The sequence below is a fragment of the Impatiens glandulifera genome, chromosome 8 (genome assembly GCF_907164915.1).
Source record: "Impatiens glandulifera chromosome 8, dImpGla2.1, whole genome shotgun sequence".
Taxonomy (NCBI): Eukaryota; Viridiplantae; Streptophyta; class Magnoliopsida; order Ericales; family Balsaminaceae; genus Impatiens; species Impatiens glandulifera.
The window spans coordinates 1,472,547-1,487,268 of NC_061869.1; the positions used below are offsets into that span (position 1 = coordinate 1,472,547).

The 14,722-nt window shown below is 32.1% G+C and overlaps 3 protein-coding genes across 6 annotated transcripts; 2 read left to right on the top strand and 1 right to left on the bottom strand.

Annotated features, from left to right (window-relative positions):
- Positions 1–1,990: 1,990 nt before the first annotated feature.
- Positions 1,991–5,456, top strand: LOC124912273 (palmitoyl-acyl carrier protein thioesterase, chloroplastic-like). Its single transcript, XM_047452863.1, has 7 exons — positions 1,991–2,219; positions 2,756–3,347; positions 3,433–3,566; positions 4,096–4,209; positions 4,301–4,469; positions 4,547–4,615; positions 4,958–5,456. Exons 2-7 carry the CDS (start codon positions 2,841–2,843, stop codon positions 5,225–5,227), a joined length of 1,263 nt encoding a protein of 420 aa, XP_047308819.1. The 5' UTR covers positions 1,991–2,219; positions 2,756–2,840; the 3' UTR covers positions 5,228–5,456.
- A 4,762-nt stretch (positions 5,457–10,218) lies between these two features.
- LOC124911651 (auxin-induced protein 22B-like) lies at positions 10,219–10,693 on the top strand. Its single transcript, XM_047452155.1, has 2 exons — positions 10,219–10,492; positions 10,572–10,693. The coding sequence occupies exons 1-2, from the start codon at positions 10,219–10,221 to the stop codon at positions 10,691–10,693; spliced, it is 396 nt and encodes a 131-aa protein (XP_047308111.1).
- Positions 10,694–10,894: 201 nt separating this feature from the next.
- LOC124911741 (tudor domain-containing protein 3) lies at positions 10,895–14,139 on the bottom strand. 4 transcript variants are annotated; one of them, XM_047452251.1, is made up of 7 exons: positions 13,862–14,139; positions 13,312–13,476; positions 12,973–13,207; positions 12,523–12,708; positions 11,753–12,033; positions 11,472–11,656; positions 10,895–11,081 (listed from the first exon to the last, which is right to left on the bottom strand). In XM_047452251.1, the coding sequence occupies exons 1-6, from the start codon at positions 14,117–14,119 to the stop codon at positions 11,489–11,491; spliced, it is 1,293 nt and encodes a 430-aa protein (XP_047308207.1). In that variant the 5' UTR covers positions 14,120–14,139; the 3' UTR covers positions 10,895–11,081; positions 11,472–11,488. The 4 variants fall into 4 exon arrangements, with proteins under 4 accessions (XP_047308207.1, XP_047308206.1, XP_047308208.1 ...); XM_047452250.1 differs by lacking the exon at positions 10,895–11,081 and having other exon boundaries at positions 11,288–11,656; XM_047452252.1 differs by lacking the exon at positions 10,895–11,081 and having other exon boundaries at positions 11,291–11,665; positions 11,765–12,033.
- Between the last annotated feature and the right edge of the window lie 583 nt (positions 14,140–14,722).

The window sequence follows — 14,722 nt, forward strand, 5'->3', positions numbered from 1 at the left end:
ATCTAAAAAATGGATTTTGACAACATTCCTCCTCTTCTAGGTTTCTGGCTACTTTTATTTATCTATTTATAATATATATATATAATTTTTTATTTATTTGAAGTTCAAACTTGAATAATTTTTTTTATTAAATGGGTATCAATTTTGTCATAGGAAAATTGACAATTTTAACGTATTTTTCAAATGAATATAATTGTCTTTTTATGATAACAAATTATTTTTTTGTTTTTTAATTACTTGGTCACATTAAATGAAATGCTCATTTATAAAAGTTTTGAATGAATTTTTTAAAATTGAATAATTTTTCAAGGTCTTCAAATGTCTAAATTGATTTGAGCGATGAGAGAAAAATTCAAGAATATATGAACATAATTTTATGGTCTATAAAATTGAACTTAATTGTTTTTTAAATTGATTTTTTTCCCGAGATATACACGTTTTAAACCGTCTTTAAATAGTTTTAAAATGTAAAATAGGTGAGAATAGTTATAAAAAATTTAAAAGAAAGTTAATTATATTTTTTTTTTACAAATATAATAAAATAGTTTTTTAAAAAATTATGTTGAAGAGATATAGTTCCTTTGGAATAAAGTCTCAAAAAATTAAAAATTACTTTAACCCCAATATCAAATCATTCACCGTTTGAATAATAATGAAAATAGTATTTTTTTTTTATAAATCAAAGAGATTCGGTCATTCAAATGAGCATAGTCATTGGATTCCCTCATTGGAACTATGTTTCTTTTTCTTTTTGTTTCGAATTGGTCAGCTCTTCTACGCAAAAATAATTTTTTCAAATAATTTTGGATGACATCTGTCTGTAACTTTTAAAATACACCCAAAATAATTGACAGTGCATGCATGCAGGAATACAACAGTAGAACAGTATAAAGTTGTATTTAAAAAACGCCAATAGATTTGAATACACAGTTTTCTTTTGTTACGTGAAGCAGTATTTAAAAACCAGTGGATTCTAATACTGTTTATTTTATTATATGTGAATTTGTATTTGAAAAAACACTCATTTTTATACACTGTTTGGTGTGGGTTATATTCATTGTAAATCATACATCTTTATTAAATCATATCAATTATTTATTAATTTATTTACTTTTTATTTGCTTCATAACATTTTAAAAATATTAAAGAACTATCAAACATTTTAATCAAATAATATATATATATATATATTTGAAAAATTGCTCTAATACACACAAATGTTTTTGTTATTTATAAACAATAGAAATCTACACATTATTTGTTTACCAGAATAAAACAATCTCCATAACTTATTGAGTATTTTTTTTAATATCATGTTTGTCGGTTTGCTTAATCAATTTTTTTTTTATTTTTAATAAATATTAAATAATATTAAATTATAAAAAGATATATAAAAAAAGTTTGTATTAAACATTTTTAACTTTATTTTATTTATCAAGTATCATTTATATATAAGCTTATTTGAAAATATTAAAATTTAAATTATTTAGTAGGTTAACACGACCATATATCATGCTTAAAACTGAACAAACAACCGACACTACACGATCTATCTTGAAAAACAGTTCGTTTTGATATTTTTTTATTTGTTTATTAATTTAAACAAAAAAATCAAATTAAATACAAAATTTGATCTAATATTGTATTCATTTATTGAAATTTAAATAAGACATTACTTATAACTGTATTCATTTATTGAAATTTAAATAAGATATTACTTATAACTCAGTTCATTTATTAAACACAAACTTAAAATTCAGGTTAAAAAAAAATTATCTGACGGTTAATCTAGTTAGGTTAATTATTTGAATAAATTTTATATTAATTTTTTTATATATTATTCTATAATAGATTTAGATGGTGGTATTGAATAGTAACCCTAATATATAATCGTAAATAAGAGAAAGACGAGGGGCAATATCGGAACAAAAAAAAGTTATGCAAGTCGATATATAATACAAGAGAAGAGGGCGCTAGTTGGAGGCCAAAATCCAAATTCCTTCTTTCTCTAATACCACAATCCGGATAATTACTTGACCCGAAACTCTTTCGCCCCGCAAAAACCACAATATTGAAGAATAGTCCGGCTGCAGAAGGATCACGAATCTTAGAACAACTGATTACAGCTAAGAAGACGGTGAAATCGCTGATAAAAATGGAGACTTTGCAGAAATTTTGCTTATTTTGTGTTTAAACAGTATTCGGAGCTTGGAAATAAGGTACGAAGAACATCGATATCTTAATTTTGCATACTTGGAGTTTGCTTATGTTGATCTGATTTGAATATGGAGATTGATAATTTCGGTGATATGTCTGTATACTTGTAATATGACCAGACATTTATTTTCCTTTTGTTGCTTACTGTTCAAATGAGTCAGATCTGACCTGGGTTTTAATTGCATGCCGAATTTACACTCCACGTTATTTTTTCCATTTTTCTTTGCATCTTGCTTAAGTGATTTCAGATTTCTTTGGGTTTCTGTTATCTTTTTGGTTCGGTAATGATTTTGTGGGTTTTCTTTGGTTCTAACTCATTTCATCCATGTTTATTTGAAGATATCTGAATGTAATTATGTTTCTTCATTTGAAACTCAATGTTCATATCTCTGGTGAATCCAATTTTACAAGAAAGATGAAAGCTTTTTGGGTTTCTTACAGTTTTTCATTTACTTGGTAGGATGCAAATAATCAATTCTTTCAGTTGCTTTAACTTTCTTGAGTAATTTCATCTGATCCATTTTTAAATGCCATGCAGGGTTAACACAATTTGAAGAGACTCAAGATATTATATTGGTGTTTTCACCACTTTTTCATCAGCTGAATTGAATTCAATTTTCACTATGGTTGCTACTGCTGCAACTTCTGCGTTTTTCGCTGTTGCTTCTTCTCCACCAGATTCTGGTGGTGCCAAAACTTCGGGCAAAATTGGAGGAGTTCCTACAAATGTAACTGTTAATGGAATCAAATCGAAATCTATTACCAAGTCTGGGTTGCAGGTTAAGGCGAATGCCCAAATTCCTCACAAGGTAAATGGTAGTAAAGTTGGTGTTTTGGAAGGGCTCAAGTGTGAGGATGAAACTCTATCGTCACATCCAAGAACATTCATCAATCAATTGCCAGACTGGAGCATGCTTCTAGCTGCCATTACAACGATCTTCTTGGCTGCTGAGAAGCAGTGGATGATGCTTGACTGGAAGCCAAGACGTTCTGATATGCTTATTGATCCGTTTGGCTTGGGAAGAATTGTTCAGGATGGTCTTGTGTTCCGTCAAAATTTCTCTATCAGATCATATGAAATAGGGGCTGATCGAACAGCTTCTATAGAGACACTAATGAATCATTTGCAGGTATAAAGAGTTAAAACTTACAATGCATGTCAGAACCAAAGAAACATTGAAAAGTTTTATAATCAGAAAATGGTTCTTTATGCAGGAAACAGCCCTTAACCATGTGAAGACTGCTGGACTTCTTGGTGATGGGTTTGGTTCAACTCCAGAGATGTGCAAAAGGAACTTAATTTGGGTGGTTACGAAAATGCAGGTTTTGGTAGATCAATACCCTACTTGGTAAGTTTGTAAATCTTGTTGTTCTGGTTCTAATTGAATGTTAATTGGGTCTTAAATGTAGTTTCCGCCTGGCCAAATTTACTTGAGATTATTGCGCCTAGAGAACCCATCATCCAATCCAATCAACAATCCACTAAAAAATCACAACATACCCCTAATGTAGATTTACCAAAAGAACTTGATTTTCTATAACCTACAATGTTATTCGCAAATAACCACTTGGTTATTCATATAACCCCATATCAAACAAGGCAAATGTCATTAATTTTTTGTTTTACAGGTCACCTTTGTGGGTTTAAAAAAGTAAATTTTCTTATTATTATTGAAAGTAGTTATATGATAAATACTATGTCACAAATGATCAATCTTATTTTATTATAAAAAAGACTAAAAAAACTTTTCATTACCACTACTGTCATGAGTTATAAAATTATGAAAAGATAGAATCAGTGCCAAACACAAGTCTGTTAATTGCCTAATCCCCACTATGTAGCCTTCGTTTGAATCATAATTTTTTTTTTCTGCGCAGGGGTGATGTTGTGGAAGTAGACACATGGGTGGCTCAATGTGGTAAAAATGGCATGCGGCGAGATTGGCTTATTCGCAATTTCAATACAGGAGAGATTTTAACAAGAGCTTCCAGGTTGGAAAATAGTCTCTTACTTAATATTTCATTGAATTGCCTCAATTTCTTCAAAGTAATGATTTTTATCTGAAGAATTTTTGTTTTTTAGTTCATGGGTTATGATGAATAAAGAGACTCGTAGACTGTCCAAACTTCCAGATGAAGTGAGAGACGAAATCAAGCCTTATTTTGTTGATTCTCCTCCTGTTATAGACGACAACAGAAAACTACCTAAGCTTGATGAAACCTCTGTAGATTATGTTCTATCAGGTTTAACTGTAAGTCACTCATCCTTTCGTTTCCTTCCTATATTTCCTTTATCATGTACTCTATTTTTTTTTTTGCATTTTATCAGCCTAAATGGAGTGATCTAGATGTCAATCAGCACGTTAACAATGTCAAGTACATTGGTTGGATTCTTGAGGTAATCTATTTTGTTCTCCCTTTTTTGGAAACAGTTTATAAGGCATGGTTTGTTTTGATTGAAATTATGAAAAGTTAGATTATATATTTGGTGAAAAAACTCAAAAGGATATTGATATATAATAAAATTGATTGATAATTTGATTTATAATGGGTTATTTGATATCTCATTATCAATCAAATCTTTCAGCAAAAGAAAAAATCATTCAAATAATCCACCATCAATTATACAATCACATCTTTTCAAATATTTGCATCTCATTTTCAAAAGCAAAAGGTTACCTCATAAATTTGACGAGTTGAATACAAAAGTGTCTTTAGCATGTGTTTATTTAAACTGCAGGGTGCTCCGGCTGCCATTCTGGAGAGCCATGAGCTGTATGGGGTGACAATTGAGTACAGGAGGGAATGTGGAAGGGACAGTGTCTTGCAGTCCCTAACCGATGTGGTTAAGGGCATCGGTGTGGGAGGTTTACTGGATTCTGGCTTTATCGAGTGCAAACATGCTCTTCGTCTCGAGGATAATGGTGCAGAGATTCTCAAGGCACGAACTGAGTGGAGGCCTAAATTCACCAAAATCATCAATCATCTCCCAAATGGACCTGCTGTCTAATGACGACCACTACTCTTTCTATTTCGTGAATTGCTCGTGTAAAATTCCTTCTGGAGTTTATCTCTCGGAAAAAAGAAAAAAAAATGTTCTGGAGTTTATCTCTCGGAAAAGAAAAAAAAAGTTCTGGAGTTTATCGGTCTTGAGTATATATATCATATCATCAATATTACTCTTATAATTGTAAGAGTGCTAGTTTTTATTATTTATTAAAAATGTTAGCTGTTTTCAATTCTTTATATCTATTTCTTGACTAAATTATTCTTTATGATGATTTATCATTATTTTTAGTAATATCATGTAAATATTAAAATTTATTAAAATCCAATCTTCAACACTTGCTGGTTTTTATAATTGTTTTATTCATAATCAATTTCATTAAATTATTTATTATTATTTAAAAGCAGTATAAATTTATGGCACAGCACAAAGCATCCTCTAATACTTAATACAGAACATTAGTATCAATAGGTGAATTCATTTACAAACAAATAGATGGCTAAAGGGTTTCATATTCTTCACAAATATTTATTTGATATTTGATCTAAATGATATAGTGCAAGATGTAGAAGGAAAATTCTATGCAATATTTCTCATAGAAACCAAAAGAGACACAACCTAGAAACAATATTAGCCTAAGTGGTGGGGCAGATCATTCTTGACCAAATAGAAGGTTGGCTTTGTGCTCCAAGATGTAAATGAAAACCGCTATACATGGAAATGTTGGAAGTGACCATGATCGCATAGTAATATTGGAGGAATGGTCTGAAAATTTGCAGGTAATAGAAGTGGGATCAGCTCATACCAATAACTCCAATGCATCATCTTCTAGTAATAGTTACAATGGTTGGGATACTTCAACAAATCCTTCTTCAAAAATCAGTAACGGGTGGGAGATTGAGGAACCTAGCACAAGCAACAATCCCTCGTCGTCTAAACATGCCCATAATACCCCCATCGAGTTTATGGCTGGAACTTCAATTCCATCTGTACTGGTCGATTGAACAAGTTGTCATAGATATGGACCTATTCACTATCTTTCAATTGATATAGGCCTTGTTGATTTATCTTCACCAACAATAGAAGATACACATTTCACTTCATTTTGTAGGGTGTTTGCATTTCATGTGGTCACATGACTGGATCCATGTTTTGTGAAGGTATATTGAAGCATGGCACGACCTGGGATGCCTTTTGAGAGATGATCTCGAGATGCTTGGAAAAGGCTGAAACAACATTCGAGAAAGGATTATGAATGTTTGGTCTCTCACAAATGATACTCTGGTTTTTCAATTCTAAGAAATCCCGAGGCTTGTAGATATTTCTGGCACATTGTTATTTTTTATCGGTGTAAATTTATGTGTGGGGATAAATTTCAGTCACAGCATAAATATACTTTACTGTCGCATATTTACTTCTTATCGGTACAAATATGTGTGGCCGACAATTTTCTTACTGGCGCATGTTACACATTACCGGCACAAATTAATATGTCGGCATATATTTACAAGTTTCTCTTTTACCGACATATAAATTGATGCAGTAAGGTGTTAGTGACTTATATATACGTCGGTAACGTATACTGAGTACTGACACATAAAATAAGTGTCAGTAATATTTTGTGGGTATGGGGCAGATCGAACGAACTCTTTCTGATAACAGCTCAGATCCTAAACCTGTGGATCACTACGATCAAGGAAGAGATCCGAAGAAAGTATCGTAAAGGTCGATAAAGTGTTTCGTGACTATACCGCCAATAAATCTTGTTTAGGTTAAATGTTTTTTAACGCATTTATACAACAATAAAACATTTATATATGTCGGTACATTTTACCGACGCTTGCATAAGTGCCGGAAATATGTTACGTGATATATTGGGTCATGATAGTGTTTTTATAAAGACTCTAGTGCATTCTAGTCTTTCAAGATGAATTTCATCCGCCAATCATGACTAGTGGAGTAAAAAGAGCCCTACACGAGCCTTCTTTCTTGCCTTCTTACTCAATAAGAACGAGAAACACTTCTTTATTTGGATATAAGTTCGAATCCGAATAAGAAGTTTTCAATGGATTTTCATTAATTGTTTTACTAAATTTTGTTTGTAATTGTGATCTCAAATTATGAGATATATGTATTTTCAAATCTTTCATATGTTAGCATCCTAAAATTAATCGATAATTGTTATTTTAATTTATTTGTGTTGTATCCCTAATGAAAGTTGCTCAATTATACTAGGTTGTGACCAACTATTTTTAGGTTCATAATTTCATAGTCATTTATCTACTTTTGTAAGTCTAAGAGTTTGACCTGTTACACATACAATTCATGGGTTTTATTATATTTTTAATAAAAATGAATCCTCCAAATTATATAACTATAATAAAATCTCAATAGTAACCTTTTCATTAGAATCAAAAGATATTAATTAATTTATTATTGAGAGAAGGAGAAGATGAAGAAGAAAAGGAAGCACGAAAAAAGATGTTAAGAGTTAGTTCAATGCATCTTTGACAACATAATTGTTGAAAATGAAACCCTTTTTTCCAGACATTTATGTTCTTTTGGATTCCTCTAGATTAATAATATGTTTGCAAGAATACTTTATAATGATCAGTCAAGTTCCATGATTGTCAATTCTTGTAGGACTGTTCTTTAATTTGTTTCCTTATTCTATCAGCTGACCCCATTCAAATTAATAATTATATAAGACATCGATTTCAATCAAACAAATATCGAAACTTATGTCGAGATATTGTCTGATTTCATTGAAGTAATTAAATTAATTAGGTCTTCATCGAGTTCATTGAGAGAAGATCGAATTAGTCTACTGATATATCGAATGAACAAATTAGAAGACTGTATATATATATATATTGAATTAAGCGCTGAATTAGTGTTTAATTCATATATAAAGTAAAAGATTATTAAGAGGTTTTAGATAATTATTATAAACAAGTATTACTTAATTGCACATGGAGGCTTACAAATTACAACAACCACATGAGATTGCACATGTTTTGTTAGACAACTTTTTATTCAATCAATTAATGTTCAATCAAACTTTATACATTTTTCTTTTCTTGTCGTCATTGATCCTTGGCAGTTGGTCCATTCTCCTTAATGGGTCCGACCCTAAAGTTTAATATGGATAAACTCGATCATTACATACCTAATAAGACCAGTTCGACTGCCGTCTAGGAACACTCTTCTACCAGCACTCAAAATAAATAAATAAATACAATAACAAGATTTAAATCATAGGCTACAATATGTGTTAACATAACTAAATTAAGTATTTTTTTTATGTTAATAATAATACAAAACTATTATACTTATTTAATATAACATAAAATTTACAGTGTCTTCTTCATCACTCAAATCATGTGAGAATGTCAATTATTCTTCATCACTCAAATTATGTGAGAATGTCAATTGACCACAGTTCAACAAGTCAAAAGCGGCGATTGGAACAGCCTTCTGAGAACTATTCCAGAAGGTGCGAGAATCCTTAACACACTTTCATACTATCATCTGAATAATCACGAGGATTCTCGTGTTTGGAGTGTCGAGAACAATGGTAGGTTCGACTCGGGGTCTGCTTGGGATTGTGTTCGTGGTTATGGGGACGTTGTCCATGGTCCCACTTAGTGTGGTCTACCAAAGAAATCCCCAAACACCAATTCATTTTATGGCTCGCCTTTCGTGAGAAACTCAATACCAGTGATCGGATCAAGAAGTACATGAGCATCCCGAATCCCAGTGATCGGATCAAGAAGTACATGAGCATCCCGAATCCTAATTGTCTCCTTTGCTTGGGAAATGAGGAGTTCATTGAACACCTCCTTGGGAACTTCCCTTTTGTCTCCTTACTTTGGCGTAGATTCTCCGAATCAATGAGCCTCCTCAGCTTCCCAAACGAATGGACCAAGGGCAACGACTTCAGCTCCAATACCTTTGAGTGTTTTTTCGCCAACATTGTTTATCACATTAAGATGAAGAGAAACGCTAGAGCCTTCTCAGGAGTCCGCAATAATACAGATACAGTCTGAAACAATATTATCACCGACGACAACTTTCTCATCCGAATGTGGAGGCGTATTTTCACAGGCGAGAAGAATTGGTTAATCTGTAAAAACTGGAACATCGTTTACGAGAAAGTCACAATAACCACTGATTTCATTGCACTTTAATTCTCAATTTTTCTTTTATCTTTTTTTTTTTTTTTGTACTTCATTCAGTTTGTTTTTACTCTAATTTCCTTTGAACTCATGTAACTCATCTGCCCTTTCGTGGCTTTTATTTATTTGAGGCTACATTGTCTTTCAAAAAAAAATTACGTACCTAGTGAGCCGTTACTAGATAAACGTGTATCATATATTATATCCCCTTAAAATCGAATGTGTAGTATCTGTTTAGTGTATTTTGAATTTTGGTGTTTAATTATAAGGTTCTAGTTTTATATTTGAAGTTGGTTTGATTAACTTGTGACAAAAACAATCAACTATATTTTGTTTCTTGTGTCTGGTTTATTATTATTATTATTAATATTATAATAGAACAACAATAATGGTTGCGAGCTTTATTAGGTTCATGAACTGATAATGGAGTGAGATCGATCAGTACGAGGGGCAGCTGCATGTATTCATATATCTATATAATTATATTATATATATATATATATTATATATATGTACATGTGTGTGGAATTTGATGAAACGTTACAATTTTTTTATATAAAATGTAGATTCATGCATGGTATTCTCTGACCAACCACGTACACGAAAACTAGGGTTTATATAAATATTATGTTGGGGTTCTAAGAACCGACCGACCGGGGAACAAGATTTATATATAAATATCTTCAAATCATCGAAACCCTCTCCCCCCACGTGTCCCTTCTTCTCATCTCATCTTTCTAGCTATTTATATATGAGGGCATAACTTAGCTAGGTTACCATCTCTTCAATATATCTATTCAATTCATTTCAAAACATATGGATTCGCACGACTGGATTAATCTCGCCGACACAGAACTCACATTGCGTTTTCCGGGAGACCCTCCTCCGGTTAGTAGTAGTAATGGGTGGCCGCCGGTGAGGGGGCGAAGAATTAGAAAGAAGGGCGGCGAAGAAGAAGGAGATCAATACTGTACATTGGTGAAGGTGGCAGTGGACGGAGCTCCGTTTTTGAGAAAGGTGGATTTGGAATCTTTCTCTACTTATCAAGAGTTATTGAGGACATTATTGGAAATGTTCGACATCCCACCTCGTAAGTTTCTCGGATATCCCATTATTTCTGTCAACTTTCTTATCATATTATTCTCGTCACCTAAATCTCTCATTTTTAGGCGGTGAAGAAGCGATTATGATGATGATAAGTAGGGTTGTGGTGAAGGGTATAGAGTACATACCCACATATGAAGACAAAGATGGTGATTGGATGTTACTTGGTGATGTTCCTTGGGAGTAAGATTTCATTTCCTAATTTGTTTCTTAATAATTAAATCATTTTTTAACATATATAAATAATATTCTATACAAAAAAAAAATAATGCAGGATGTTCAAGGAATCATGCAAACGTATTCGCCTTGTCAAGAGTTAGTTCTTCATCTAGTGGAGAAGTGTAAAAAATCAATGTATATAAGAGTATTTATTTATTCTAAATCATTTTCCTTAATTAACCAATGTTTTTTCACTAAAACAATAGTTACTCAATAGTACAAAAATGAACAAATACAAGCCAACATTACAAGTTCCAAAGTAAAGAAATCGAGGTATATGTATGTTGGGCGAAACCGCCAAACTATGTTGTCCAACTGTTGAGAAAATAATTCAATCTCGTAAGCATCGAAAGGTCCTGTTCATAGAAAACACTACTAAATAATATTATAGCACTAACACAATAACAGGTTGGTTAAGAACAAACAAGCAGTCAAAACAATGGTCTTTGTTTGATGATACAAATAAACCACTTATCCCAACATAAAGAGAAAGAAGATTCGGGAAATTATTGACCAAAATACTAAATTACTCTTCCTTTCTTTCTTATAACATTTTAAATATTAAACACCAAAGAATCTATCAGTCATTTACCTAAATAACTTCAATAATCCACTTTTTCACCTACAAAGTTCGCTTGTAAAGAACACGTGTATAATCATATCTCAACCTTTCTTACAGCTTTCGGAAGTAATCCAATTAAAATTTGACATTCTGCTAAATAACTGCAATATAGAAAATGTTTTACCTAGCAAAATTCAATCTTCATCTTCCTCGCCCCCTTCCTCCTCTTCCCCTTCCTCCTCTTCCTCGGCCCCTTCCTCGACCTCTAAACCCTTCTCCTTCATAGGCTCTATCGTTTCTGTCATAGTTAAACATCATCAATTTTATATTGTCTGCCTGAGAGTTGACGATAGGAGGACCCCGTTGTTCCTGAAAATTCTGAACAATTGACTCATCAGTGATATGGTTATTTCCTGCTTCAAGTAATATAAAAAGTTAACCTTTCTTAAAAAAATAATAAATCACAGGAATACTAACATGACTATCTTCCAAATCATATTGCATTTGAAGCTGCCTTGCAAAATCTTCATCTATACTGGCACTAGGAAAGTCTTCTCTTCTTGAAGTTTGCCCTACATCTTTTTTTCGTTCCCATTCATCTAAAGTAAAAACTGGCAAGTCATCGTGTCTTTCTCTCCCTCCACGTCTCCGGCCTCTATAATTGCGATTCTCATGGCTCGACTGATTCATTTTCTGTAGTAGCTTTTGTGCAGCAGCTTGGTTTTGAACAGGAATAGATTCAACCACTGCAATATAACATATAGATAGATAGATTATCTTTACATGTACATTTTCTACAGAGAATAAAAAAAAAATATCATTTTCAGAATTGGCTCATTTGCAAATAGTGGAGCATTGATAGTGAGCAAGTCATTAGAATATTGATCATGTGAGAAGATAAATGCTTTGTGTTGTTTAGTGTTTGTTTCAAGTTGTGGTGTTCAAGCTTTTGTTTCAATTGTAGTTGAATTTTTCTGTAGTTTTTGTTGAGTTGGAGGGCAAAGCCTATTTTGCTCTTCATTCAAGTTCAAGTTTTTTTTTTAAAAGGTCTCATTTTTATTGAAAAGAATGCAAGATACGTTCAAGTGTTACAAAGGGGATGGAGAAACAAAGCAAGAAAATAAAAAAGCAACAGAAGAATCATTCGAGTGCAAGATGTATAAACTCATTTTTTGGATTATTAATAAAATGGTTCGTCATTTTCCCAAAGAAAAAGATATAACATTGCAACTTACCTTCTTTTTGTCTAGTGTCTGAGCTGCTTGGCTTTTCTTCAAGTCTGCCAGCATTGAAAGCTGATTTTCCATCATCAATATGCTCGGTGCTATGAATTGCAGGAGGTATATGCCTAGAATCGGGTTTTGCCCATTTTTCTGGGGCAGATGTTTTCTGATAGGGTCTTGAAGTTGATAAAGGATATTCTGCCATTCAACATATATCACAAACTCAGTATAAACAGACAATTACAATTTGATGTGGGGCAGCTGAAGATTTTTTAAGAAGAAACAAAGATTCCATAATGGGCTCTTATGAAAGTGTACAAGTCTTTGTTTTAATTAAATGAATGCATTTGTTGATTACTAATCACCAACCTTGTGTAAAAGAACAGCCTTTGAGAAATTAAAGAAATCAGACATGGAAAAGAAAAGAGAAAAAATTGAAACGAAAAGATATAGAGGACTAACTGTCTTGTCTACTATGCTGCTGGGGTGGCCTAGTTTGCAGCTTCTCAAATGGTGGAGGACCATCAGTTTCACCAATCTTTGACGCCCTCAAAAAAGAGCGTGAAATCTCAGAGTACTTTTTATTCATCTGCCATTCCTCGTAAAGTGACTGAACAACACCTCCTAATACAGTTATCAATTTCGGACTCAAACACACAATTCCATTGTTAACTGGAGCTTTATTTTCCAAACGAACCTGCAAACCATGATCATAAACAAAAACAATTGTGTATGACGAAATCCAAATCCATTAAAACAAACTACCAAACAAAGTGGGAAAACAAAAACAGAGATAAAGACCTTGGTACCAGGTACAACATCATCAAGTGAAGGTATGTGAGAGTATTCTATAGCAGTCATCTGAGAATGCCCGTCAGTTAAACTTAATCGCAACAAACGATGATCATGTACATTTCCTGCACTATCAGTCACACTGTTCCGCGAAATATCTTTCAATGAAGAGACCTACGCACAAAGCAGGAAAGAGTTAACGCTAGCGAGAGTAACCAATTGATGAAGATAAACAACATAACAGATCATTCCAATTTCTTTTCAAATCTGATTATAATTCAAATCTCAACTCAACCAATTTCAAATGATTAAATCTCTCTGAGGCATTTATCAGTTCTACCAATGTTTATCAAAATCATCTATTACAAAGCACAACTTTCGTTCATTTGATAATATGTAAAGTACAACCTCTTCTGTATAATCTGCTACTGTATAACCTATAATCTCATCTAATATTGAAACATTTCCTTATGAGCATCATCCTTAACTACTATAATATCTGCTGATGATGATAACTGTTAATCGATTACAAAATTTCGATAAGAAAGGGAGTTCTTGCCTGAAGGACTTTGGGACCTTGAATATGAGAAGATTTTCGAAGAACCGGAGGTTCTGGAAGCGATTTTCCACCGATGGATCGAAAGTCCATGTTTACGAGGTGCGATTCAATCAAATCGACGGTGCATGGATCTTCTTGTAAAGCTGACTGAATAATGATTAGAGCCCTGACATGTTCGAGATCTATGAAGCTCCAGCCTCTTTGAATTAGGGTTTCTATCAGAGCTTCTGATGAAGATGAAGAAAACAAGTTCTCCATTGTAGTTTTCTTGCCTTTTCAAATCCAGGGAGAGAGATAATAAATATTGAAACTTTGAGACAACTTATATATTATGGGCTTAATGATTGGACTATGAACGGGCCCAAATATTGGATAGGCTTATTTGAAATTTTTTTATACTTATTATTCTTTTGCGTGTTTGATATGTTTAATCGTTCTAACCTATTTTTTCAATTTTGGTAAAACTTATTCACTACGAATAAACTTATTCAAACGAGCACAAGTGGTTACAAGATTTTTCGTATTAATTGATAAATAACTTTTTATTTTGGAATATCTATATAAAATCATAATAAAAACACAAACTTGATAATTATGTTTTATGATGATGCTAAAGGTATTTTATTAATCACTAGCAGATTAGAAAATCTTTGGTATAAATTAAGGCCGTTAAAATTGAGAATTTACATGAAATTTGATTAGTTATAAACTCATAAAATTTAGAGTTTACTTAAAATCGTACAAGTTTAATTTAAAAAAATAATAGTTATATTATTATTTATATATATAATTAAGTATTTTATACTTAGTCAATTTTAAAATTGTATATATTTAAATATAAAATTAACTAAAAATAATAAT